Here is a 25,310-nt window from a genome sequence, read left to right on the forward strand (position 1 = left end):
CTGTGCATAGGAAATGTCCCTAATTCTATCTCTATAGCAACAGTCTGGTAAAATAGTTTGGGCTAAGAAACAGCAACAGACCCAATGGCTTCAATGATCAGTTTTATTTATTTATTCAACAATATCAACAGCTTTGACAATCTGTTTTTAATTTAGTATTTTCCCTTGAATATTAATTGTAAGTCTGTTCACACTGGTTTAGATTTAGCCTGGCTTTTGTACATATATTCAAAATAAACTAAAACTGCATCTAATTCAACTTGAGTTAGACCAGTGGTTCTCAACCTTTTTAATGCCGCGACCCCCAACCGGTCGTAAGTCGAGGACTACCCAACCGGTTGTACGTTGAGGACTTTCCCTGCCCGGAAGCACCGCACATGCGTGGTTCCACCCCCTGCGCTGGCCAAGGCGTAGCTGGCAAGCGGCAGAGACGGAGCAGGCCAACCACCAGCTGGCCCAGCCCAAGGGAGGTAAGGCACCCGCTGGAAAAGGGGGAAAAAATGGCGGACAGCCTTGCTTGGCGACCCCCATGAAATGGTCGATCGACCCCAAATGGGGTCGCGACCCATAAGTTGAGAACCGCTGAGTTAGACAATCTTGATTTTATTTATGGCTCCAAAATCCACTTTAAATGTTGTTATCCTCCACAATTTATATATCTTTTCATTCATAGTATCAAATAAGTGGTAGGATTTAGGATTGATCTTGAAGGCAGAAGCACAAAAAGGATGTCCACCTTTGGATTGCTTCTTCAAGTAGGAAGGTGAACAATGGATGTTTATTTGGATTTGGATATTAATGGAGATATTAGGGGCATCCCTGGGTGAAACAGTATGATAGTTGGTAGGGTTACTTTTTATTTCAATCAGAGCTGGTGTGATGGATAGATGAAGACAGGAGACAACCTGGCCACAGCCACACAGGTGCAACCTGCATGTTTACATATAGGCTTTGAATAAGAAGGCTGAGTTGGATAGAGAAATGTACTGTAGCTCACTATGGGCTTTTAGAGTTGTAAATGAGATCCAGGATAAAGGACATTTCTCTTTTAATATCTGTTTCTTATTAATCGGCAGCTTTGAATGATTGTTTTCCCTGTTTGTATGACATTTCTATGGCTTAAAGGAAGGCAATTGAAGCTTAGACATGTGAATTTTATTTTCCTCCCTAGTCCATATTACGAAGCAGAAAGGAAAGAGGCAGATCTATGAAGGGAGGTAAAACCCATTCAATTAGAATGGTTCTTATCGGTGTCTCCTCTGTGTACTTCGCAAGTCAAACTCTTTACCACAGGATATGATGTCACTTTCTGAAGTGTGAAGACAGGAACCTTGAGTTACTCTGATGCAGGAATGGGGGCAAATATAAGGAGACAAAATAATGGCACCATCATCTTCATAAGCTGGTTGGACTCAAGTGGCATCAACACTGAATAAACAAATAAATAATACATCTTTATGTTGAATGCCAGGCAGGTCTTTTAAGAAATGGTAATGGTTAAAAAAAGATAATCTCATAGTAGTACAAGGGTCCAACCTAGTCTTTATTATGAGATTAGCAGACTGTGGCAGGGATTTGTTTGGGCCCACTTATTGTCAATAAGCAATTCCTATTGGTTAAAAGCTTAATGGTATACACGTTTTTCTTAATGGTGTATAAAGCCATATACAACTGATGCCTACCTATTCTTACACAGTCCTCCTCTGACTCTTTAATCATTAGCAGGAACTCTTGGGGCATTTTGCCACACATAATTTGACATTAATTCTCATTTCTTCATGCTACGTGTCACTGGAGTTAAGAGCTTGAAAGAGGGCTTAATAATATTTATTTACTTAGACCTTTTAATTATTTCAAATTCTGATTTATTTTTTCAAAAAATTGTTTCAAGGTTTCAATAAATTGTTAAGATTTGCGTTAATTCTGTTTGTTATTTTAATTGCATTTTTCTAAGCTATCCTGGGTACTATAATAAATACAATCAAAGAAAGACAAAAGAGAAAAACAACAGCCTGGGGGAAAAAAACTGAAGCCCCATATGATATAGGACATATTCACTATTTGACAGTGATAGAGAATAATTAACAAAAATGTGTTTCATATAAAATAAAACAAGTGCTACAACACAGAATGAGAAACTGGTAACATTCAAATAGAACAAACAGTAAAACTATGGACCTCATCCACTTCCACCTCCCAATAAATAATATTTGCAGATCAACGATACTGGCTATCACATATTTTGAACTGATTGCTGTATGAAATAAATTAACTAGCTTATAACCTAGATTATTCTGATTTAAAGCTATCAGCTATTTATTGAATCAACACTCCTCATGTTGGAGGCATATCTGTCATGGACTATCAGGATAGGAAAATAATTAGTTCAGACCTACCATCTCTGCCCTGGAAAATGAAAATCTACTTCAAATAATCTCCTGATAACTTCAACTGAATCTGATGCTAACATATAACACAAAGAAGATAGGAAAAAGTTCCAGTTAAATAGTCAGTAGAATCTTTTAGAGCAGGTTATATACTTGTAGAACAAATGGAAACCTGTAATATACTAATAGGAATTTTTTTTTAAATAATTTGCAAAGTCACTGCATGTTTCTATATTAATTAAGAAATAAGAGACTGTATAATGTTGTTTCAATTTCCTCAAAAAGTAGATTTTAATTTAATAAGAATGGAGAATGAATCATTTTAATTCTTCGTGGTATCCGTAGCAGAACATCCAGATTCAGCCATACAGCATTAACCTTGTGAACTCTCAAGCTTGCTCCTTCCGTTATATATTCAAGTTGGACAGTATTTAATATTTGTTATGTATATGTAGGGGTATGGGTCTATATATATGTTGTATATAGTATGTTTAGATGTGTGTCATGTATGTGTTTCACTTTCAGAGCAGGCAACTAAATTTCATTTTTGATGTGTGCCATTGTGCCCACAGTAAAAAAATGACAATAAAGGTTATCTTATCTTATCTTCAAAAATTAATCTCAAGTAACTCAACCACATGTATATATACACATGTGTGTGTGTATGTGTGTATTTAAATAAATTCAGATTAAGCAGTATTCATAGTCTTTAGTAGTTACTAATTCTGCATTCTTAACATTAAGATTAGAAAAACAACCCTTATAAAAACATGAATTATGATTGTGTCTGATCCAGTATTTAGTTTTCATAGTTGCTCAGTTTTATTCTTTTTTACTTCATATTTGAAAAGGTCCTCATGTGTGAATACGTATTATATAGAATTTGATAAAATAGAAAACTGGACAGCTTATTGCCTACTGGAGAAAGCTACCTTTTTAAAGATTATATCAGAACATTCTTTCATTTCATTTTACATTCATCGCCACCATTCAAAATAAACACTTTTTTGACTTTAGCTACATCATCACAATAATGGTGATGATGATGATGATTATAAAGACAAAGGGTTAAAAATATAGTTCATACAGAGCACATTAATACAACATAGTACAAAATTAAAATGGAATAAGACCACTTTTTCAGTATGGACATGATTTTAAAACATGATGTAAATTCATTTAAATTGCATTTTCGTCATACACAAATATGGAGGACAAAAGCTCAAAATGCTTTCAACGGCCTCTTTAATTTAATAAAGAGTTTAGTAAAAATGGTCTCAAAAAATGGCTGCTAGCCTTGATTTAATTTCTCTGCATGCACATGCTCACAGAAAAATTTGCATACATACATACCCATCACGCTATTCTCTTTTGGGTTAAGCAACGTTTTGAAAAATGCAGAAAAAGAATAAGAAATAGTAAGCAAAATAAATTACAAAGAGGAGATAGGAGAAAAAAAGAAATCTGATTTATACCAATATCATTCATTATACTTCTTCATATTTTTCTTATTCCAGCAAACCATCCTTACATCCACAATGTCCATGCATTACATCATACACTACATTTATTTCTTATATTATAGCATCTCACTTCTGCCTTTTTAAAGATCTTATCAACTCCATCTATTCAGGGTTTTCCTCTCAATACACTCATCTTTTATATATTTCTTTTGGAATTCAATCTTCATTCATTCTATCTACAGGACCAAAATATCTGAAAATATTTCCTTCATATTGGTGATTCACCATTCAGCATATTTTTTTTTTACCTATTTTTGTTTTATAATACATACAACACTTAAGTTACTTGTTTCTACTACATATAACTTACTTTTATATTTCTCTTAACATTTTATTCACATAGAACAAATTGTACTTTAGCTGTTTTAACTTATTTGGACATTTGTTCTGCACAACAAATTTTATTAGTTATTCTTACTTTTTAATGTCTTAATTCTTTCCCCGTTTTTAGTAAACAGTCTGCCAGGGTACACATTCATCCATGTATCCCAGGAGTCTTGAAACTTGGCCCTTTTATGACTTGTGGACTTCAACTCCCAGAATTCCTCAGCCAGCATGGCTGGCTGAGGAATTCTGGGAGTTGAAGTCCACAAGTCATAAAAGGGCCAAGTTTGAAGACCCCTGATGTATCCTATTGCCCTTTTTTTCTATGCACAACTTCAATTGTAATTGTTGATTTAATTTTGTCAAATTCAACTACCTTGGCCTTTGATATATTAAGTTCCAGATCCATTACCTTGTTGCAGCACTCAATTTAGCTAACATTTACAACATAGCACCAGCTGCATTCAAATGCAACATTCATGTTTCCATTCAATATATCTCTAATATTACAAGCATTTATTATACATTTATCCATAAACAATCAAAAGGATATTACACATTTCACATTTTTTATTATTCAGTGTTGAACCATTCAATACTGTTTCATTTATTCTCATGTTTGTTTTACTTCCACCATTTACTGTTCTTATCACAAACATCAACCAATCTTCAGTTCAACATTTCTGCAAGATATCTCATAATTCAAGGCTGTTGACTTTATCGTAGATATTTCTAAATCAACAAAATTCTATATGCTTTCCCACAATTCGTATATTTTTAGTGTTTTGTTAAATTGCATAAATCAATCTTCATATCTTATTCTAGGCACAAAGCCTCACTGCACTTCCCAAACTTTGTGTACATGGCTGAGTGTACCTAGGAAGTTTTTAGCATCTATGTAAACAAGGTCATTCAGCACCCAATGCATAAATATTGCTAATAATGTTGAAGCGGAAATCTTACATCACTCTATTATGCATATTAATAAGGTAATTCTATGAAAGTAATGTACTGTGTGCCAGATCTTGGTGTGATAAGTCTCATCCACATTATTTCTGTATTCAGATATTGTAGTGAAATGAATGGGATGTTATCACAGAGAAGTAGCTCTCGAGTAACTAGGAGTTTGCCATAAAACTTGACAATCAAGATTCTAAAAAGAGGGAGTTTCTAAAGGAAATTCAAATAATGTAGTCCTTCAAATGACCCATGTGTATTAGATAATTTTGTGCTACTATTCCCTGCAGGTTATATTTAGCCCCTATCAGCTTCTTCATAATCTCAACATAGGAATATTGGGTCCTGGATACATGTCAAAATATCTTCCCATGTATTCATCCCCAACACTTAGCTTGGTATCTGAGAATCCATTTCAAATGTTTGTGATGGCTGAAGTACAGAAATTCTGTAAAATGAAGAGAATCTCTTCAATGTTGACCAGTGATCAATGGAATACCATTCCAACAGAACCAGCAGCGAATGCATATGGACATTTGGAAAGAACTAAGAACTGCTTTTCCACAATGTCTGTTGTCTGCCTTTATAGTTGGTTGTTACAATATGTACTGTATCTATGTTATATTATTACAGTGCTGGTGATTTATTTTTATTAACTTTAATTTATTACTATAAAATTAATTTATAGTAAAGTGGTCTGGTTTCCGATTAAAAGACATACTTAAAATATTTACACTGTTGATACTTCAGACAGCATTAAAACGATAGTTGATAATGTAATTTAATGTTATTGAAGTGAAAATATTTTTGCAGAAATACCTTCTTTCTTACGTTAAGGAATTCTATTTGCAACAGAAGACTAATAAAGCAGGGGTTCTGGGTTCTCAAATTTTGAAGAACCACAGTGCCTTAAAATGATACATTAACTTGTGTGCAATAGCACTCTTGCCATGAATGAAATGTATTTATTTATTTGTTTGTTTTGTTTATTTTATTAATCAGATTTAGATGGTAACCTACCTCACTAAAGGTGACTCTGGGCAGCATACAATAATCCAATAAAACATCACATACTGTATATAAAAACAATCATATACAGTAAACATGTAAAAATACATGCTCAAAATTAAAATCAAAATTAAACATACAAATCCCAAGCATGGAGAGAATGAGCATATCCACCTCACTAGTGGAGCCATTTGAACATGTCCTCAGTTTCCTGGTATTCCCAGGTCTGATGACATAAACAGGTCTTGAATGATTTACGGAACATTAAAAAGAATGGAGCCAACTTAACCTTGGAGGAAGGGAGGGAGGGAGGAAGGGAGGGAATGTTCTACAAGGCAGTGCCACAGTAGAGAAGCAGACCTGCCTCCTGGGACCCACCAAATCTAAGTCCCTTGTAGATGGTAACCATAATATGCCTTCTTGCCAGATCTAATGGGATGGGCTAATCTGGAAGAGACGGTTCCTCAGATAACCTGGTCTCATGCATTGAAGGGCTTTAAATGTTAAAACCAGTACCCTGAATTGGATCCAGAAGCAAACTGGCAACCAATACATCTTGCAGAGCAGAGGTGTGACACTTGATGTTCTAGAAACACACACAACTGCCCATGCTGCTGCATTCTGTGCCAGCTGACAAATACTTTCAATGTGATTATAGTTGAGCAAGAAATATATTTTACCATTTACTTTTAATAATAAAATTTTACAGCAATCTGAATCTGTGAGGTAGCACAGCCACCCACTTTGTGCTTCCAGAAGCAAAATGAGAAGCAAAGTTCCACCAAGGTTTTGACGACACTCCCACTTTGCACAACTCTGGTCAGATTTTAAAAGTATTTGAGATCTTAAATACTCTGTTTGAAAACTGTTTGTGACTCATGAGGATCCTGACTTGTAGTTTGAGAATCACTGTCACTGAGATTTATTATCACTTTCCTGAAAGAAAGATGTCCTAGAATTTATTTCAGAAAGCTTCACTAATAAAATAGGCTATAACATTTCTGAGAATAATTCCTTTGGTCTTCCTCAGTTGAAGTATCCCTTTTTTTTCAATTTAATATGGTTTTTGGTGAAGGAACTTGGGCATAATGATTCCCTAATGATATCTATACATTTTAAATATCATGGAATTGTACTATCTATAATTCATAGATTCATGCATTTATTACAAAGACATTTAAAACATATTTCTCAGTACATTAGGTATCTGGTTAAAATGATAACTTAATATACAACTGAACTCCATCTATTAGAAGGACATTCTTCACTGAAGGCTTTGTTTTTCCTACCTTATCCAAGCCTTCAGCTTTCCCAGCTGTTCTTTGTTTGCTCTTTTGGATAAAGGGAAAACTATTCAAATCCCAGTGCTACAATTTACTATTCCCTGAGTATTGACCCTTATCAATATACAAAAAGGAAAAAGGGGCATTGTCTTTAAAAATATTTAAGTAACTAGGCAAAAAAAACCCCCCACCTTACCAGCACTTTTAGCTGTGATCTTCGACCCATGTCTCAACAGACGAATGCACACATCTTTACTACAGTGGTTAACCATTCGCAAATGAATACTCCTTCGGGTTTGGATTTTTACCAGGCATTTCACCATATTGACGTAAAAGCTGTATTTTCTATTTCAGCTTTAATGAACTAGCCACCCATACCAGCTGTGACCTTTACCAAGTTTCCACTGTGTCCAGCTTGGAAGAGCCCAGCTGAATGAATCAAATAACAGCTTGTAATTCGGCCAATAGAAATAGCCTACTAGAGCACAGAGTTGAGTGCCTATTTTTAAAACCTTCCAAGTGGCTCATAATACACTAAGTAATTAACAGCAAATGCCAGCCATTCCCTTAACAGTTGTTAATTAACAGCTGCACTATACACTATATATACTAGTCTAAGCACTTGAACTGTTTACTGCGTTATAATGCAGACTACTGAAGCAATAGACATAAAAGTTTGCCATATATATATAAGTCATTATGACTTTTATATGGGCATTTATTTTATTTTTTAAATTTGAACCTACACTTTTAATTATCTGCAGAGGCAATCCTGTTTAATTCAGTCTAATGATTGTAAAGGTTGAAGGTATAAATATTGAGGTTAGCAGGATGGGTTCCAGTGCTTTCCAGACCTGAGAGGCATTTTGTACATCTTTCTTAGTCCCAAGACTATCACACAATCCCATTGAGTTTTTGTTCATAAAAGTGGGAAGAAGAAACCTAGAGTTTGAACCCTAGAGCACAGATATAGAAAGCCTCTGACTTCTTTGCACTGGGATAAATAATTATCTAATGTAGCCAAATTGTGGCTAGGCATCTTCTCACAAATGTAAAAAAGACTTTAATTCAGAACTAAATGACTGCAAATCTAAGATTTACTGGCAAGCCTGGACACAAAGCCTGGCCCTGATGTTGCTGCTTCTATATCTGCTATTGTAGGAAAACCTTGCACCCAATTAGGAGTCACGAAACAGAAACAGAAGTAGTGTTTTTGCTAGTAGTAATTGATGTTGAACTGTACTATTCTAAGTATACAGTAATTATTTGGACCAACACTTGATCTACTGGTATTTTCCCCAGGGTTGACTGACTGAAAAAGTGATTTATGACTAGTTGTCGCACTTATGAGTGTTGTAGTGTTCCCATAGCAATGTGATCACAATCCAAGCACTTGGCAACCAGCTTGCTTTTACAACAGTTGCAGCATCCCAGGATCATGTGATCAACATTTGTGGCATTCCCAACCAGCTTCTGACAAGCAAAGTCAATGGGGGAATCCATATTCACTTAACAACTGTGGCAAAAAAAAAAATGATTGTAAAATCAGGCATGACCCACTTAACTGTATCGTTTATGGATGGAGGTTCTGGTCCCAATTGTGGTTTTTAAGTCAAGGATTACTTGTATTTCTGTTACAACAAGACAATTCCAGTGTGCCTACAAAATCAGAAGTGATCTGAGCAGAAAACTGCTCTAGAACATACTGCTATATAAATCCAAAGGAGTGTGTTTGTCAAATCCTCTCCATAGCAAAAAAAATTATTATAAGAAACATGAGAGATCAGACAGATCCAAGGCGATTCCAAGAGACACGTGACTGCAATATTCATAGGAATTCTCTTGGTTCAAAGTTTTGAAAGCAAGAGGCCCTCCATAATCTCATGATTAGGAGAAAAGGTTCCCCCACTATTCACACAGTCTTCATCTTTCGTCAACCTTCTTCCTTTTCCCACTAAAATACCCAAACAGTGCATGTACATACATGCATGGATGCTGCGATTAGCTATTGTCACAGAAGGGGTTGTTTCTCATGTCGGGGACAGTGCTCTGTCTACTTTGCAGGAAAAGAATGCTGACAATATGAAGATGGGAGAGTAACAAAGGAAAAGCTGGCCTTGAATTGACAAAAGGAAAATGCAGGGAACAGGTGGAATGATTTGAATATGTATGTATGTAATTCTGTATATGTACAATGAGAGTTGACCAACTGGAAGCTATTCTGCTTGTAATAAAAGTTAGCTGCATTATTCTTTGAGAAGTTAGTAGCCACTGAGTTCCTGAATAAGAAAGCTTGACAGCTATATCCTACAGACACACATACACCCCTATATCAACACTCACCAAGAGATCTGGGGGCACGGATACGGGAAGGAGTATCACGTGGAATGGAGAAAGATCCAGATTTCCAAGTTGTAAGGCTTCCAGGAAGGAGTACAGGCATGGGATCTTGCTGTACCAGGTGGGGACTGATAGCAGGATCTTCCCCTGACAGGGTATAAAAATAGCAGCAGCAGTTAAGGGAAAAGATGTTGCATTAGGAGCTTCAGTTACATGCACTTTTGTCTAAAAGTGTTCCTTGACTACTTGATATTAATGGAGGGGTATTTTGTAAGCTTTTTTTTTTAGAAATGTTACAATAGGTTGTGACTTAGTCCCATCCCATGGCAGTATTTCCTTAAATATTTTAAGGAAAAGATTGAAGAACAATAATCTATCCTAAGATGACCTAGGTCAGAGGTCTGCAACCTTGACAACTTTAAGACTTGTGGACTTCAGCTCCCAGAATTCCTCAGCCAGCTATCCCAGGAATTCTGGGAGCTGAAGTCCACAAGTCTTAAAGTTGTCAAGATTGCAGACCCCTGACCTAGTTATGATACAGGTAGTTCTTGATTTGCGACAGTTCATTTAATGATTGTTCAAAGTTACAACAACATTGAGAAAAGTGACTTATGAACGTTTTTCACACTTACGAACGTTGCAGCATCCCCATTGTCACATGATCAAAATTCAGATGCTTGGCACACCTGGTTCATATTTATGACGGTTGCAGTGCCCTGAGGTGATCTCCTTTTGCAACCCTCTGACAAGCAAAATCAATGGGAAAACCAGATTCACTTAACCACCGTGTTACTAATTTAACCACTGGAATGAATCACTTACCAACTGTGGTTAAGAAAGGTCGTAAAATGGGGGAAAAGTCACTTAATAAATGTTTCACTTCGCAACATAAATTTTGGAGCTCAATTGTGATCGTAACTCGAGGACTACCTGTACTGAGTTTCAATCAACAACTACCAGGCAATGAGAAGTTGTGAAGAATTTATGTCTCAGAATGAACCCCCATCTATTAAATGGAAAATCTAATTTATGATCAAGGTGAATCAGTTCCCACTCTTTTTTATTGAACCTCTAGTATTCTACAATCTAAATAATATTTTAATCTAAGTAATTTAAAACTGCCGCCAGTGCATTTTCATCAGCAACATATCAGCAATTGTCCAGCAATTTTGCTAGTTATATGAATGAAAATAACTTTTCAAATATCACAAATGCAATCTGTGCGTTTTGAAAAATTGATTGCTGTTGACTTTATTGATATGCTTTATAAAAATAAAAAACAGAAGGGAGACTCTTAGCTTAGACTTGCCTTCATCAGAAAGAACCTCTTCCTGGTCATCTGGTGATGGATGGAGAGGCTGCAGAGGTTCCATGTTAATTATGAGTTGTTTGCTCAAAGAATAAGAGCTACGACTTTGAGTAATGTTGGTTCTGTGAAAAAAGGGGATAAATTATCCTACTGACTATATAATAAATTAGGCTGTAGGTATGTATGTAGACACATACATGAAGAAAGATACTTATGTGGCATATAAAAAAAGAAAAAGAATCTTCTTGTTACCCTCTTCAAAATATTTATTTGTGCAAAACATGTTGCAGAACAGTTTGAAGTTATTTACTTTTATTTCTTGTAGCCAATGCCTAGTGAAACCTGAAACAGTGAAATAGAATTATGCAATTATTGGTAGTCCTCGACTTACAACCATTCATTTAGTGACCACTTGAAGTTACAACAGTACTGAAAAAAGTGACTTCTGACCGTTTTTCACACTTATGACTGTTGCAGCATCCCTATGGTCAGATGATCAAAACTGGGATGCTTGGCAATTGATTCATATTTATGATGGTTGTAGTGTACTGGGGAGAGAGCCCAGGTGGTGCAGTGGTTAAAATGCAGTATTACAGGCCTAACTCTGCCCACAGCCAGCAGTTCGATCCTGACCAGCTCAAGGTTGACTCAGCCTTCCATCCTTTTGAGATGAAAATGAGAACCCAGATTGTTGGGGACAATATACTGACATTTGTAAATCCCTTAGAGACTGCTGTAAAGCACTATGAAGCGGTATATAAGTCTAAGTGCTACTTCTATGTGATCACCTTTTGCAACTTCTGACAAGCAAAGTCAAAGCAGAGTCACTTAACAATCATGTTACTAATTTAACAACTGGAATAATTCACTTAACAACTTTGCAAGAAAGGTCGTAAAATGGACCAGGGCTCACTTAACAAATGTCTCACTTAACAATGGAAATTTGGGAGTCAATTCTGGTCATACGTCGAGGACTACCTGTGTACCAAACTGATTTGAAAACATTTGGATTTTCCTAATCCGATAAATTGGGATTTGAGTTAAAATATTGCCCCTGTCAAATACTGTATATTCTTGCTTTGACAACATGCAGAGCTGTCTGGCATTTTTATAGTTAAACCAGGCAGAAGGGGAAAAGAAACGGGAAGTAAATCACATCTTCCAAGTTGATTGGAAGATGTGAACCATGACCCCAAAGAAAGGTGGGAGGGAAATGCTTAGAAATACATGCATAGCGGAAAAGAAGCCAGTCCTAAGCATTTCCTCCATGTTGTGCTGACGTATCTTTAACATTAATAAATGCTTTTAGGAGAAAATATGCCTGAAAGTCCTTTTTAGTGTTTCGTTAATCAGACACATGACAGCCCCTTATTGAAGGGAATGAGTCAGGAAACACTAAAAAAATCCTATAATGTAAATGAACCTTCAGCTCCTATTACATATTAAAAGCCAATAGCAATGTTCTATTCCTGGGAGAACAGTAATTAAATATATGTTATATAATTTTTCAATTTATAATATATAGGTCAATGTTAGTAGATTCTTTAAGCGTTTTAGATCAGAAAATACCTGTGTACTTCTGGAGGCTCCCTCTGGATCTTTGAACTTGCTTCAACAACTTCTTTTGCAACTTTTCCACTGTCACAAAACATACATGTTAAGAACTAATTTTTGTACGATAAAAAATTATTTGTTGTGCAGTAACCAAATGTTTAAAGCAACTCATATATTAAGAAGGATACCAAGTAATGGAAAAGCTTTGTCTTTATAAATGGAGTTGAATATTCAAAAACTATCATTGTGGGATGTTTGCAACTATATCCTTATAAAGCTGGCGTTTTAATTATGGCGATACTCTTCTAATAAGGGCTGCAGTTATTTACTTAATTTATTTACTTATTTAAACTAATCTTTGGTGATATCATCAAAGAGCTAGTGCTGAAATTTTTTCTCTATATATGTGCATGGGTTTGATCAGACAGTTTTAAAGGCAGAAAAAATCATTGAGCCAAAGATAGACTTAATATCCATTTTATCTTTTTTAAAATATATTTTTAAAAATCATGCTGAAAGAAATTGCTGGTTTGCTATCTGATTTTAACATTGTGATTTTGAGAATCTGAATACCTATACAAATGGAGTTGGGGCTTACGCTGGACCAGGGGCAGGTAACCGTGGCTCTTTTATGACTCGTGGACTTCAACTCCCAGAATTCCTGAGCCAGCATGGCTCAGCTTGGAAACCTCTCCCTTTCCCCTCAGCATGGCTGGCTCAGGAATTCTGGGAGTTGAAGTCCACGAGTCATAAAAGAGCCAAGGTTGCCTACCCCTGCACTGGACTATGGTTCATTCAGTCCAATTTATAAGAATAATTCTGCTCAAATCAGTAGCAATAAGCTATCTAATATACTGTCTACCAAAAACCATTTGTTTTTATCTCTTCATAAATATTTTACATGCGTAATTCTAGGTATATTTAATCAGACATAAATTCTCATTTTAATCATTGGTGCTTATTTTCAAGTCCATGTGAATAGGATTGCCTATATATTCTCCACATTTATTTTTATATTTCCAGAGCAGTTTACGAAAATATTAATACAGTCAAAAGCAAGTATTTTTTTTTTTTAAAAAAAAACAACAGTCTGGACCATTTCATAGGCTAAAATGATACAGTCTTATATTTGTGCACATAGACCTACTGCTTTCACTGAGGTTTACACTCAGGTAACTGTATGTAAGCTTGCAGTCTTAAGGAACTTGATTTTTTTTATGGAATCCATCCATCCATCCATCTTGTCCTGTATAATTTTTTCCTGTTGGGATAAAAATAATATTTACCTGTATCTAAATCTGCTGCCTTTAAAAAATATTTTGCTGCTGGACATGGTTTTGATTTGGCTTGATTTTGCATACCTTCAGAGGAAACACAAAATGAAATAGTTAACTTTTCAAGGAAGAAAATAAAGACTTAGTCTACCAACAGACAGACATACTTATCTACCCTATCTCTCTGTGTGTATTTGTCTATGTTTCAAATAATCTTTACAAAGCAGATTTTCAATCCAGTATTCAATTAATATATTTCTAATTGTTTTATTACAATTATTTTAGTGAGTCTATGAATTCCCTATCAAGGAAGTATTTATAGAAGATAATGTACGAAACCTACAGCATAGTGCCCAATAACTTATAACTCATACCTGCATTGTGTGTTCCTCATATAGACAGCTAGATATTTATGCTTGCAGGTATTTATTTACTGGGATGGAAATGATAACAGATTACTTAAACTAGCAGGTAGGATTGCATTCCAGTGAAATAAGAGTGCTCATTGATCTGCCAGGCTATACTCCCTATACTGAAAAAGGTTTTATGTCCATTTTTATTTTAAAACATGTCAAGACTTAGGATAGTATCAGTGTTTAAGTTTCAGACTACAATCTGAATTACAATCATATTAGAATCACAACTGAGTCCTAAATTTCCATTGCTACCAAGGCAGTTGTTAAGTGAGTTTTGCTTCACTTTACAACCTTTTTGCCACAGTTGTTAAGAGAATCACTGCAGTTGTTAAGCGAATTATGTGGTCATTAAAGTGAATCTGACTTCTCCCATTGACTTTGCTTGTTGGAGACCAGTTGGAAAGATTACAGAGGATGATCACATGATCCCGGGACACTGCAACTATCATAAATACTTCCAAGTTGCCAAGTGTTCGAATTTTGATCACATGACTATGAGGATGCTACAACGGCTGCAAGTGTGAAAACTGATAAGTCAGGGTCTTTTTCGGTGCTGTTGTAACTTCGAACAGTTACTAAACGAATGGTTGTAAATCAAACACAACCTGCATCTGTAATTGTTTGAAGAACCAGAAATCAATTAACCTTGAATTTAGTGTATAGAATCTTCATACTCCCAAGACCAGGGGTAGACAACCTTGGCTCTTTTATGACTCGTGGACTTCAACTCCCAGAATTCCTGAGCCAGCCATGCTGGCTCAGGAAATCTGGGAGTTGAAGTCCACGATCATAAAAGAGCCAAGATGCCCACCCCTGCCCAAGACTAATACTTCAAGTTTAGGATTATTCTGCTACTAGACTTAAAATATCACAATTTAAAAAGGAATTTGTGTTTGATATCCAAAGAATCTTAATCAAATATAATTAATCTTATATTTTGGATTATTCTAAAGTATTCCTCATAGGTATCCAATTCATTAATTTCTATAGATAAATCAAAGGTCATTTTAATTCGGTTTTTAATATAGATATCATTGTATTTGTATTGTGGTTTTTATGAGGCTGTTAGCCGCCCTGAGTCCCATGAGGAGAAGGGCGGGGTACAAATTAAATTAATAAATAAATAAAATAATAAATAAATAAATAAATTTTCTCTTTGTAGCATGCTGATTTAACATGAAAGGAATCTCAGATTACTTGATATTCTTGGCTCATGAACACATTTGTATTATATTATTGAAGTGAATTTTTCCTACTGGATGATAGAAATAGTTCTGCTTACTTGTAAAAAGCCTGATTCTCCACACCACATTTCCAGAGATGCTTGCAAGCTGCTGGTGTAGAAGTATGGAATGATAACATAGCCTTTTTCTAAGCATGTGAGAAAAAATTAAACAAAATAAAATAAAATTTGACTTATTTAACAATGTTAATCTAAAGCCATGATTTTCACTTAGATTAATGTCATAATTACTTCACATTAAACAGTGGGCTTATCTGCATTATTTGCTTGCCCCATCATCAGATGAGGCTGGCAATCATTTTTGATTGAGTCCCCAAAAGCTGACAAAGCTTTTATTTTTGTTTTATTTCTGAAGTACACTTTTCCATATTATGTTACCTTGAGGCTCCTATCCTTTTAAATAGAAAAGAAAGGAACACTTTTTCAATCAAGTCAATGCTCATTATACTCTCAAATACCTAATAAAGCTAACTTTTGTCATGAGTTCTATATAGCATAATGACTAGGATACATTTTTCTTGTCCTCAACTTTTTACTTTTCTCTTTTCTTTTTAAAAAAAAACTTGTTTAGTTTTACATCATTTTACTGTTTTTTTCCCCGAGTAACATGAGGTAGAAAGACAAGATTCAGCTTAAATGTTAAGTGTGGATTTGCCCTGGGAAAGGACAAAAAAGAGCTGATCAGAACTTTTCCAAAGTCCTATTGAATGGACCATCACTAACTATTAAAAAGACCTGAATAACTCTCACTGAGTTTCTGTCAAGCGTCATGGAAATCAGGAGATCCGGATAGTTCAAATAGGTATTAACATTTATTGAAAGCATAAGCTCTCTACAAGAATCTGGACTATTAACAGCCAAAGGAAATTGGTGGTAGATAAGGGTAGAAGAATTCAAGGTGGGCTGGACCTATATCCCTTGTATGTGTGAAAGGACTAGTGACTGATGATACATTTGAACCCCTCCCTCAGGCTCAGCCTGGTCATTTCCTAAAATTTCCTTGATTCCACGGGATTATTTGCCATGAAGGTATGAAGAAGAAAAGTGCAAGTTAAGTATTCTTGAAAAGACTATCATTAGCCTAATAAATTAGTCCTACATTGTATAAAGTTTATTTTAGATGTCAAAACTATTAACCATTCTAGGTAGCTTGAAATAGTGACAGCATATAAACTCATTAGATCAGGGGTCCCCAACCCCCAGGCCGTGGACCGGTACCAGGCCGCAGCATGCTAGCAACCAGGCCGCACAAACAAGCAAAACCCCATCCGCAGGATGCAGGCAGCACACAAAACCATGCCTTCTCCAATCTGTGGAAAAACCTCTCTCCACATAACCGGTCCCTGGTGCCCAAAAGGTTGAGGACCTCTGCATTAGATGGTATATTAAATATATAGTTGGGGAATCTTGGTTTAAAAAACAAACCAAAAACAAATTTGCAAAATTAATATTTGTAGTATGACTTCTGTTCTGGAAATTTGTTTCCAATTATTTTTAATTTAGAGTGTAAACCAAATAAAATATATTAACATGTTAGATTATGTTAATTATATATAATTACATACACACACAATCCTTTCTTATTATACACAGACATCCATCTATCTGTGTACTTGTCTATATAATCGATCTCTATCACATGCATTTTTGGTTAGGACTTTTTGCCAGTACTCACTCATATAGTAGCATAACTAGTCTATTCAAATAGTTAAGACAGAAAGTTACTTTGTAAGAGCAAGAATAAACATATTTCATTTTTATGAGAAATACTTAATTTTAAAACTAAACTATTTCAGAATGTAAGAAACAAAATTTCTAACCTCCTTCTGAATTGCAATCACATAAAATGTCTTCCCTTCAAACTTCAGTTTACAGACATCAGACCTATAACAAAAAAAGCTTTTTTAAATTAGGAAAACAAACTGCAGCTGACACTTCTATGTAAATATATGGAAGACAAAAAGAAGCTGCTAGAAATGACTTATTCACTTCTTAACCATGTTATTACAGACTTCAGTTTGGATCTCTGTACTTATAATTTACTTTGTGCAAAAATTATTCAATTGTTCCCACAGATGACGTATCTGGAGCAAAATTTCTAAAAAAACCCTCCACCAATTTCAAATTTACTCTTATTCCTGACTAGTTTCTAAAACATTTGAATTACAAACCATTGGATACAGAAGAAGAGGTTTTAATATTTCAATATTTAATACTGCCAAAGTTTATGACTTTAGTTTTTTGTGGGTTTTTTGGCTATATTCAGACAACTCAAATGACTCCTCATTCCCTCTTCCTAATCAAGGGACTCACTTTTGTTTCCTGGCAGGCCAGGTCACAAGATGACTGAATCTGGCATGCTATAGTCCAGTGGTGGCAAACCTATGGCACAGGTGCCAGAGGCAGCACTCAGAGCCCTCTCTGTGGGCACGCGCGCTGTCGCCCCAGTCCTAAGCCTTCAGCTGGGTTATAAAACCTTTTCGCTTTAGGTCTCCGCCGCCATGTACAAAAAAAAAGGTTCAATCAATCAGTCAATTTCAACTTCTCGCGGGAAAAAAAAGATCTTGCAAAGCTGGAATTGATTGATTGAACTTTTTAGTCTCACCCAGTCTGCCGTTACCACCGCAGCCACGCCCACCCAATGGGCACCCGATGATGCATAAGTGGGTTTTGGGTTGCAGTTTGGGCACTCAGTCTCTAAAAGGTTCGCCATCACTGCTATAGTCAAATTTAAATAACTGACCAGGAGGATTTTATCTCAGACAAACCTGGGGCTGTTTAGGAATAAATCAAAGGATTAATTAAACAGTACATTATATAGATGCAGCGAATTTGCCCAAAATGCTCTCAAGATATCCCATCCCCTTGTCAAGTGTACTTGCAAACAATGTCTCAAGTAAAGTTTTCTCTGTATTCTATTAAAAAAAACATTCAGATTCTTACCATTTTAGCAAATGTATCCTTTTATTTCCCTGGAAAACCACAAAACCTGTGGCTGTGAATCCTAAAAATGTTGTGGTCCCAGTTGAATCCTTTTAAGGAAAAAAAAGAATATTAATTAGAATTATGGGAAAGTGCAAACATTCCAGAAATGTATACTTTTACAATACAATATCTCCTTCCATGAAGGCATTTCCACTTACAAAGCCAAACATGTTGGAAGATTTTTAAATGATAAAGGAAATACTTGTAGGGGATTCATTGGCATGAAAGCAGTTATGTGTATCTTTCCCACTATAAATTTCTAACCATCTTCTAAAGCACAATTACTATAAAATTATACAGAGTTTTTAAAGTGCAGTCTCGAACACCATCAAACAACTTGATATCTATAGAAAACACTGATATAACAATATCTGATGCTACTGTATATTATTGGAATAAGATCAACTTAGCATTGAAATAAGATATGCGAAATTCTGATATAGAACTTTATGTATGACAATTGCTTTTGTACAGAACCAAATATCTACTTTGCAGCAAAACTGCTTTTTGAGTTTGCCTTTAAAGCAATATAAAATACTTGAAAAAATTTAAACTTACAAATGAAAGTAATATCAATTTTCCTACATAATTTCTCTCATTTTATTAAATGTATATATCCAGTTTCTTGTAGTTATAAAAATTGCACAATAAACCCCACTAGAACTGCCTGTCTGTCTGTCTATCTACCGTGTTTCCCCAAAAATAAGACCCACCCCAAAATAAGCCCTTGCCGGGTTTTTTTGGGGGTGGGCCTAATATAAGCCCTACCCTCAAAATAAGCCCTATTTTAGAGCCTGCGCAGCTGACAGCCCACCCATTCCGTCTGGTTGTTCGTGGTGCCGCAGCCATGAGGTGATACGAGGCAGGTTGGGGAGGGGGTGGAGCTGCCTCACACACCCCACACCTGCTTCTCAGAGTCCCCTCAGCCAGGCCTCCTACACCCCGACACCTGCCTCGCCTCGCAGTGGCGGCACTGACAGCCCCGCCTAATAGGAGTTTGCATAGCCGCCGCCAGGCCACTTTTTCTGTGGTCACTGGCTGCCTCTCGCTTTGTCCAGGGCTCCATTCTCGGCTCCTGAGGCCTTTTCCTGAAGGCCTCTACTAGCAAAACGGAGGCCGGGGGCGACGCATGCATCAACTAGGGGGCGATGCACACAAACAGAGGCAAGTGGCCTCAGAAAAAGTGGATCAGCAGTGGCCACACAGGCTCTTGCTGGATGGGGCTGTTGATGACGCCACCACGAGGCAAGACAGTGGAAAAAATAAGACATCCCCAAAAATAAGACCTACTGCCTCTTTTGGAGCTAAAAAAAATATAAGACTGGATCTTATTTTGGGGGAAACACGGTATCCTGAATAAATTGAATAAACTATAAACTGTATAAGCTGAAACATGTAGAAGAGACATTTACCCAATTTTGAAAACAAAAAATACATCATTTTTTTAAAATGTCTAGATCTTTTCTACCTTGCAAGGATGAGGATCAACACCATAGGTTTCTAATGAATGTGCTCTTAATAATAAATTAAATTCAGCAACAGCTGGACTCTGGCCCCTAGAAATCATGAAAAGAGAAATAGTTTGTGATAAACTATGAACAGTTTAAACCAATAATATTGGCTAAATAGGAAATAAGAAACTTTCATGTGATTCTGCTGATACTCTGCCACAGAAATTGATTCCTTTGGATTAAGCCTAGCTCCTGTTGACATATTGCAGGGCTCCAGTGAGACGTGCAGTTAATCAGGGGCTATCGAGTATCATTCAACTATTTTCTATCTTTTAATATATACAGTATAAGCAGTTCGAACATAATAGGGGACAAGTATCAATCTTGATTTCTATCCATTTACTTCCTAAATTCCTTGAGAAAAATTTCTCAGATTAAGTTAATCTTTTCCTGCCCTTGAAATAAATAGGAAAATATGAAAATACATTTAGTTTATATTTGATTAAAATATGTTAGCCTTCTAATGGTCCACCTCATTTTCCTATCTGCCTGCCTACCTACCTATGCATGCATGTAATCACACAAACACATATCCTATAAATAAACAACCTGGACAAAGAAACCAATTTGGCGACACACCTGGAGGCTAACTTCAAAGTTGTAATCTCTCAATTCCAATTGTACATTTCAGTGTAGGAACCGTGCTTCTCATTTTCTGGTGTTATCCCTGGATATAGCTCAGAACAAAAGATATTCAACTGAACAGCCCTTGAAGAGGGAATAGCAGATAAAATATGTGGCAAATCCATTCATCAGAGCATTCCACAGTTTATGTCAGTCTTATAATCCAGGTTGGCTTGAGTATTGATGAAAGATTAATAAAATTGAAGAACGGGAAGGGTGCAGTGGTAGGATTCAGCCAGTTCGCACCAGTTCGGCAGAACCGGTAGCTAATTTTTTGTTGCCCAGGCCCAGAACAGAGTTCTGGAAGCGGCATCCACACAGAGAACTGGTTGTTCACATATTTGAATTCCACCACTGGATGGATGGTACAGAAATACAACGTTGTCCTCTTTTGTTCCCTCATTTACCCACATATCCAAGATTTCAGATGTTAAATCTGTGCAACCAGAAGCAACCACTCTGCTATAAAAAAAAACCTTGTGTCAATGCATACAAAGTAAATTGCGAAAAACCTGGCCACTGAGCACTGCCTACTAAAGCCACCACCTCCTTTCTAAAGGATCAACCAGTGTGGTCTAAGTGAGAAAAAGGGGTACTTTGCAAGCAGATACATTAATCATCCAAGATCTGGCTTACTGGCAAATATGGCAGTCCCAGCCCTAAGGATTCAAAAGTTGGGGCAACCAGAAATTAAGTCCAGACATGCAGAGCTACTATCAGCATTTAATTATTTCTGTTACCCTGCAGACACAGACAATTTTTGAACAATAACTGCAAGCTTATGTACATTCTGGCAACACAAGCAACATCACACACTCAGATGGTCCAAAGATGTACTGATACATACAAAATAAATTGTGAATATCAGAATTAATCTCTTTTGCTCAGGGTCAATCTCCACTACTGCCAGTCACCAAGAGTCCCTATATGTTTACTTCATCTCCACATTTTTCAATAATCTTGGGAATAGACACAGATTAATAAAGCACATAGTGTGGCATCACCTTTGATTTCCTGAGTGCAAAACATACTGTACTGTATGTTGTTGAAAGCCATTCAGATGGATCCAATTAAGATAGGATTCATTATGTTTTGAGAGCTTCAGTTACATGCAACATTTGGTAATTTGGTAGTTTCACAGTAGACGTATTCCATTGACTATAGCATTATCTCAGATTCTGATGTCCAAGGATCTTACTTCAAACAGGAACTTACTGTCAGTCCATCTTCCTTCATACACATCCAACTATCTCTTTGCAATACCAGGCTGATACTTTTCATCTTGCTTCCAAGGTGAATCTACCTCAGAGTGGGAGGGCAATTTCCTCCCAAATACTTTTCTCCCCAGGCATATCTTCCAAGAAGCTTTTACTTAAGGAAATCAGCCACACGTGTTCAAATCCTATTCCATCCCAAGAGTCTAAATCATGTTGAATTCTTGAAGTCACGAAATGTGTGCCAACAAAGCATTTCCTATACCCTCTCTGTAGCTTCTGATTGAAAAAATGGAACTGCCTTCTTAAGAGATGGTAGCATCTGTACAGATTATGGCTGGTATTTAATTAATTTTTATGAAGAAGTTTGACAAAGCAAGAAGTTTTTGTTCTGTTTACATGGGATAAGAAACTAATTTACTTACTGTAGTATAAAGTGCAGTAAAGTAAATACTGTAACAATTAATGCTAGCAGCTTTTTGTACTCAACGTGCTTTAATCCCAAGCATATTTAGGCATCACTACATCTGGACTGCAAAAAATCTCCACGATTGTTAGATGGCAGCAAAGAGAGTTTTCTCTGTTTTTGCTCTCTAGTGGATGTCCACATTTTTACAGTTCAGTCTGGTAGCTACAGTTCAATCACAGACTAACCAGACTGAAGAATCAAGCAAGATGTTAGAAAATATCATTAAAATATAGATGAAATAAAATCAATGTACGTGCACTAAGATGTTTGGCAATTTATATATACTTTGATTGTAACAAATAAAATACTAGTCCTACACATATAATTAAAACAAATGTAGAAGAAACAAGGATCAAAGTAGAAGAATGGGAAGCAAAAATTGAATCAAAAGAGGACAATTTAGCCTGTTTAAACAGCAGATCTTCTAAACGGCACTGTTTATATTACATATCTCTTTGTGACACAATAAACTTTTACTGAAATCTTTTTTTCAATAGCAGCATAATGTTTCAACAACCAAAATTATGGCATCTTGAAGCAGTTATATATAAAAAGGTCTAATTATACAATTGTAAATTAGCAGTATTTTATCAGACTGAAGGACAATTTTCTCACCTTTGTGTTAGTGACAAATTGGAAAGTTCTTCTTGTAGAAATAAAAACACTACAGAAAATGTTCCTATTTTTCAGAGTCAGAATTAATCATCGAATGAATAGCATAGAATAAAAATCTGGCCAACGTAAAAGCAAAGATACTTTTCAGATTTTCCACTGTCATCTTAAAAAAATACTAATACCTTCATACACTTTCAAACATGGAAAGATAATTTATTAATAATCAAACAATATTGATTTTGAAAATTGGATTCAAATTATTATTAATGCATGCCTTTAATATTCAGTTTTATAAACAATTCAGGTGCTTGGCAAACAGCTCACTATTTCGACATTGCAATAGTCACCTAATTGTCACTGGGACCTTCATTGCCAGCTTCTGACAAAGTCAATGGGAATCTGGCGTTATAAATGGTGATCATGTGACCTTGGGACACTGCAACCATGTGGAATTTGCCTAATGACAGCAACTGAGACTGCCCCACTGCTTCATACATAGTAGGAGGAGAAAAGTTTTATTCTTATGATTAACACTGCAGATAAAATTCAAAAAGGAAAAAAGAATCTTTAGATAGTAAAAGCATTAGCAGTATCACAACAGCCATCCAGAGCACATAAATAAGGATATAGAATTAGCAGTGCCTGAATTAAAATTCCCAGCAATCCCATCCATCATCACCAAATTAAAAGAACCTGAAGTTATAATTCAAAAACATCTGGAAAGCCACAAAATCCCAACTCTACTGAAACAAATGAGTTTGGGTAACCTTACTTTTGTATTGTATCATGTCTATATAATGTAGTCGTTTTTAAAATATCATACTACACTTAACATCTTAACCCATTAACATCTTGACTATATTAATTTTACTGCACCTATAGGTAAGCAGCAAATCCAAGGGAAAATAAATTTTCCTGTAGATTCACTAAAAATAACTAAGTAACTTCCTTAAATGGCAATCTCAATTACCTGAATTCATTTTTATGTATTTCACCAATTTTTCTTTCCAGCTTTTGAGATTGTTTAGGGAAGATCTTAAATTCACTGACGTAATTATCCACATGTTCATCAGAATCATAATCACCTAGTTCAGCTGTACAGGAAAAAGAAAAACAGAGAAGAAACACCAAATACATTCTTACCAAATGAGAATTTCAACACTGGGAATGCACTATTTACAGTTCACATATAAATGGGTTTCATTGCACAATCCCGAAGCTCTGATACTTATCTTTAAAGTTTTTATATTCACCTTTGAGATGTTGATTTCTGAAATATCATTTTTTTCCAATTGAAAGGTATTTATATAGGAAAGTCAATTTTGTAATTCTTCTCCAGGTTCCCCTACATCAGGCATGTCAAACTCGCGATGTCACATGACGTCGCGCGATATATCGTGACTTTTTCCCCATTGCCGGCAAAGGGGTGGGGGCGGTTTCGGCGTGATGCATCCGGCCCGCCGGACGGCAGTTTGACATGCCTGCCCTACATTATCTATGCCAATGGCCTCTAAGGAAAAGGATCCATTGATTGTAGGCTCTCATCTTTAAAATACTTTCCTCAGGTTTTCAACTATTTTCAGTACCAAGCAAATATCTTTCTCAATCTATTCTGTTGTAATAAGTTTATAATTATATGGGTTTTTTTCCTGTTTACTAGTTTGGCATTGTTATTTGTCCCTATTGTTTCAAGCTGTGGTAACTGCTTTGGAAACAGCAGTGCTGCAGGTCATTTACATTTTATAAATAAAGCAAACATACTAATTAGTCAAATTTTATAGTAAAACATAGCAAGGAAATTAAACAAGGAATCATATTTTATTTATTATTAAGCAGCAAGCATGCCATTCAGATTTTAACAAGAAATTTGTTTTATTTGAGGCACTTTATTCAATCTTATGTATTATTAAATCTCATTAGGTGATTTCCTAATTTAAAACACACAATAAAACTATAGTTCTTTTAGCTGCTTAAGGAAACAGAAAAATGGGGGCAAAGGTTTCAATTCTCAACCAGAAAAAAATCCAACGCTAACTAAATAAAATATCTGACCAATAAACATAAAGATAATATAATCATCACAAAACTGACCACCTGTCGTGGCTCTGCAATACATTGAAATGAGGTGTTCCATAACATGCAAGGGCTTAGGTCAGGGGTCTTCAAACTTGGCCCTTTTATGACTTGTGGACTTCAACTCCCAGAATTCCTCAGCCAGGCACACTGGCTGAGGAATTCTGGGAGTTGAAGTCCACAAGTCATAAAAGGGCCACG

At 35.8% G+C, this 25,310-nt stretch overlaps 1 protein-coding gene across 1 annotated transcript in view; it reads right to left on the bottom strand.

Annotated features, from left to right (window-relative positions):
* The window catches only part of FRMD3 (FERM domain containing 3), an 81,067-nt gene that overhangs the window by 1,853 nt on the left and 53,904 nt on the right, over positions 1-25,310 (bottom strand). Inside the window, exons 6-13 of the mRNA XM_015812504.1 lie at positions 24,007-24,130; positions 20,072-20,159; positions 18,562-18,650; positions 17,439-17,502; positions 15,658-15,746; positions 13,972-14,046; positions 12,701-12,769; positions 11,132-11,253 (exon numbers count right to left, since the gene is read on the bottom strand). Coding sequence (XP_015667990.1) covers positions 11,132-11,253; positions 12,701-12,769; positions 13,972-14,046; positions 15,658-15,746; positions 17,439-17,502; positions 18,562-18,650; positions 20,072-20,159; positions 24,007-24,130 — 720 coding nt within the window. The remainder of the gene's footprint in view (positions 1-11,131; positions 11,254-12,700; positions 12,770-13,971; positions 14,047-15,657; positions 15,747-17,438; positions 17,503-18,561; positions 18,651-20,071; positions 20,160-24,006; positions 24,131-25,310) is intronic.

This window comes from Protobothrops mucrosquamatus, unplaced genomic scaffold (assembly GCF_001527695.2).
Source record: "Protobothrops mucrosquamatus isolate PMUCROS unplaced genomic scaffold, P.Mucros_1.0 scaffold91, whole genome shotgun sequence".
Lineage (NCBI taxonomy): Eukaryota > Metazoa > Chordata > Lepidosauria > Squamata > Viperidae > Protobothrops > Protobothrops mucrosquamatus.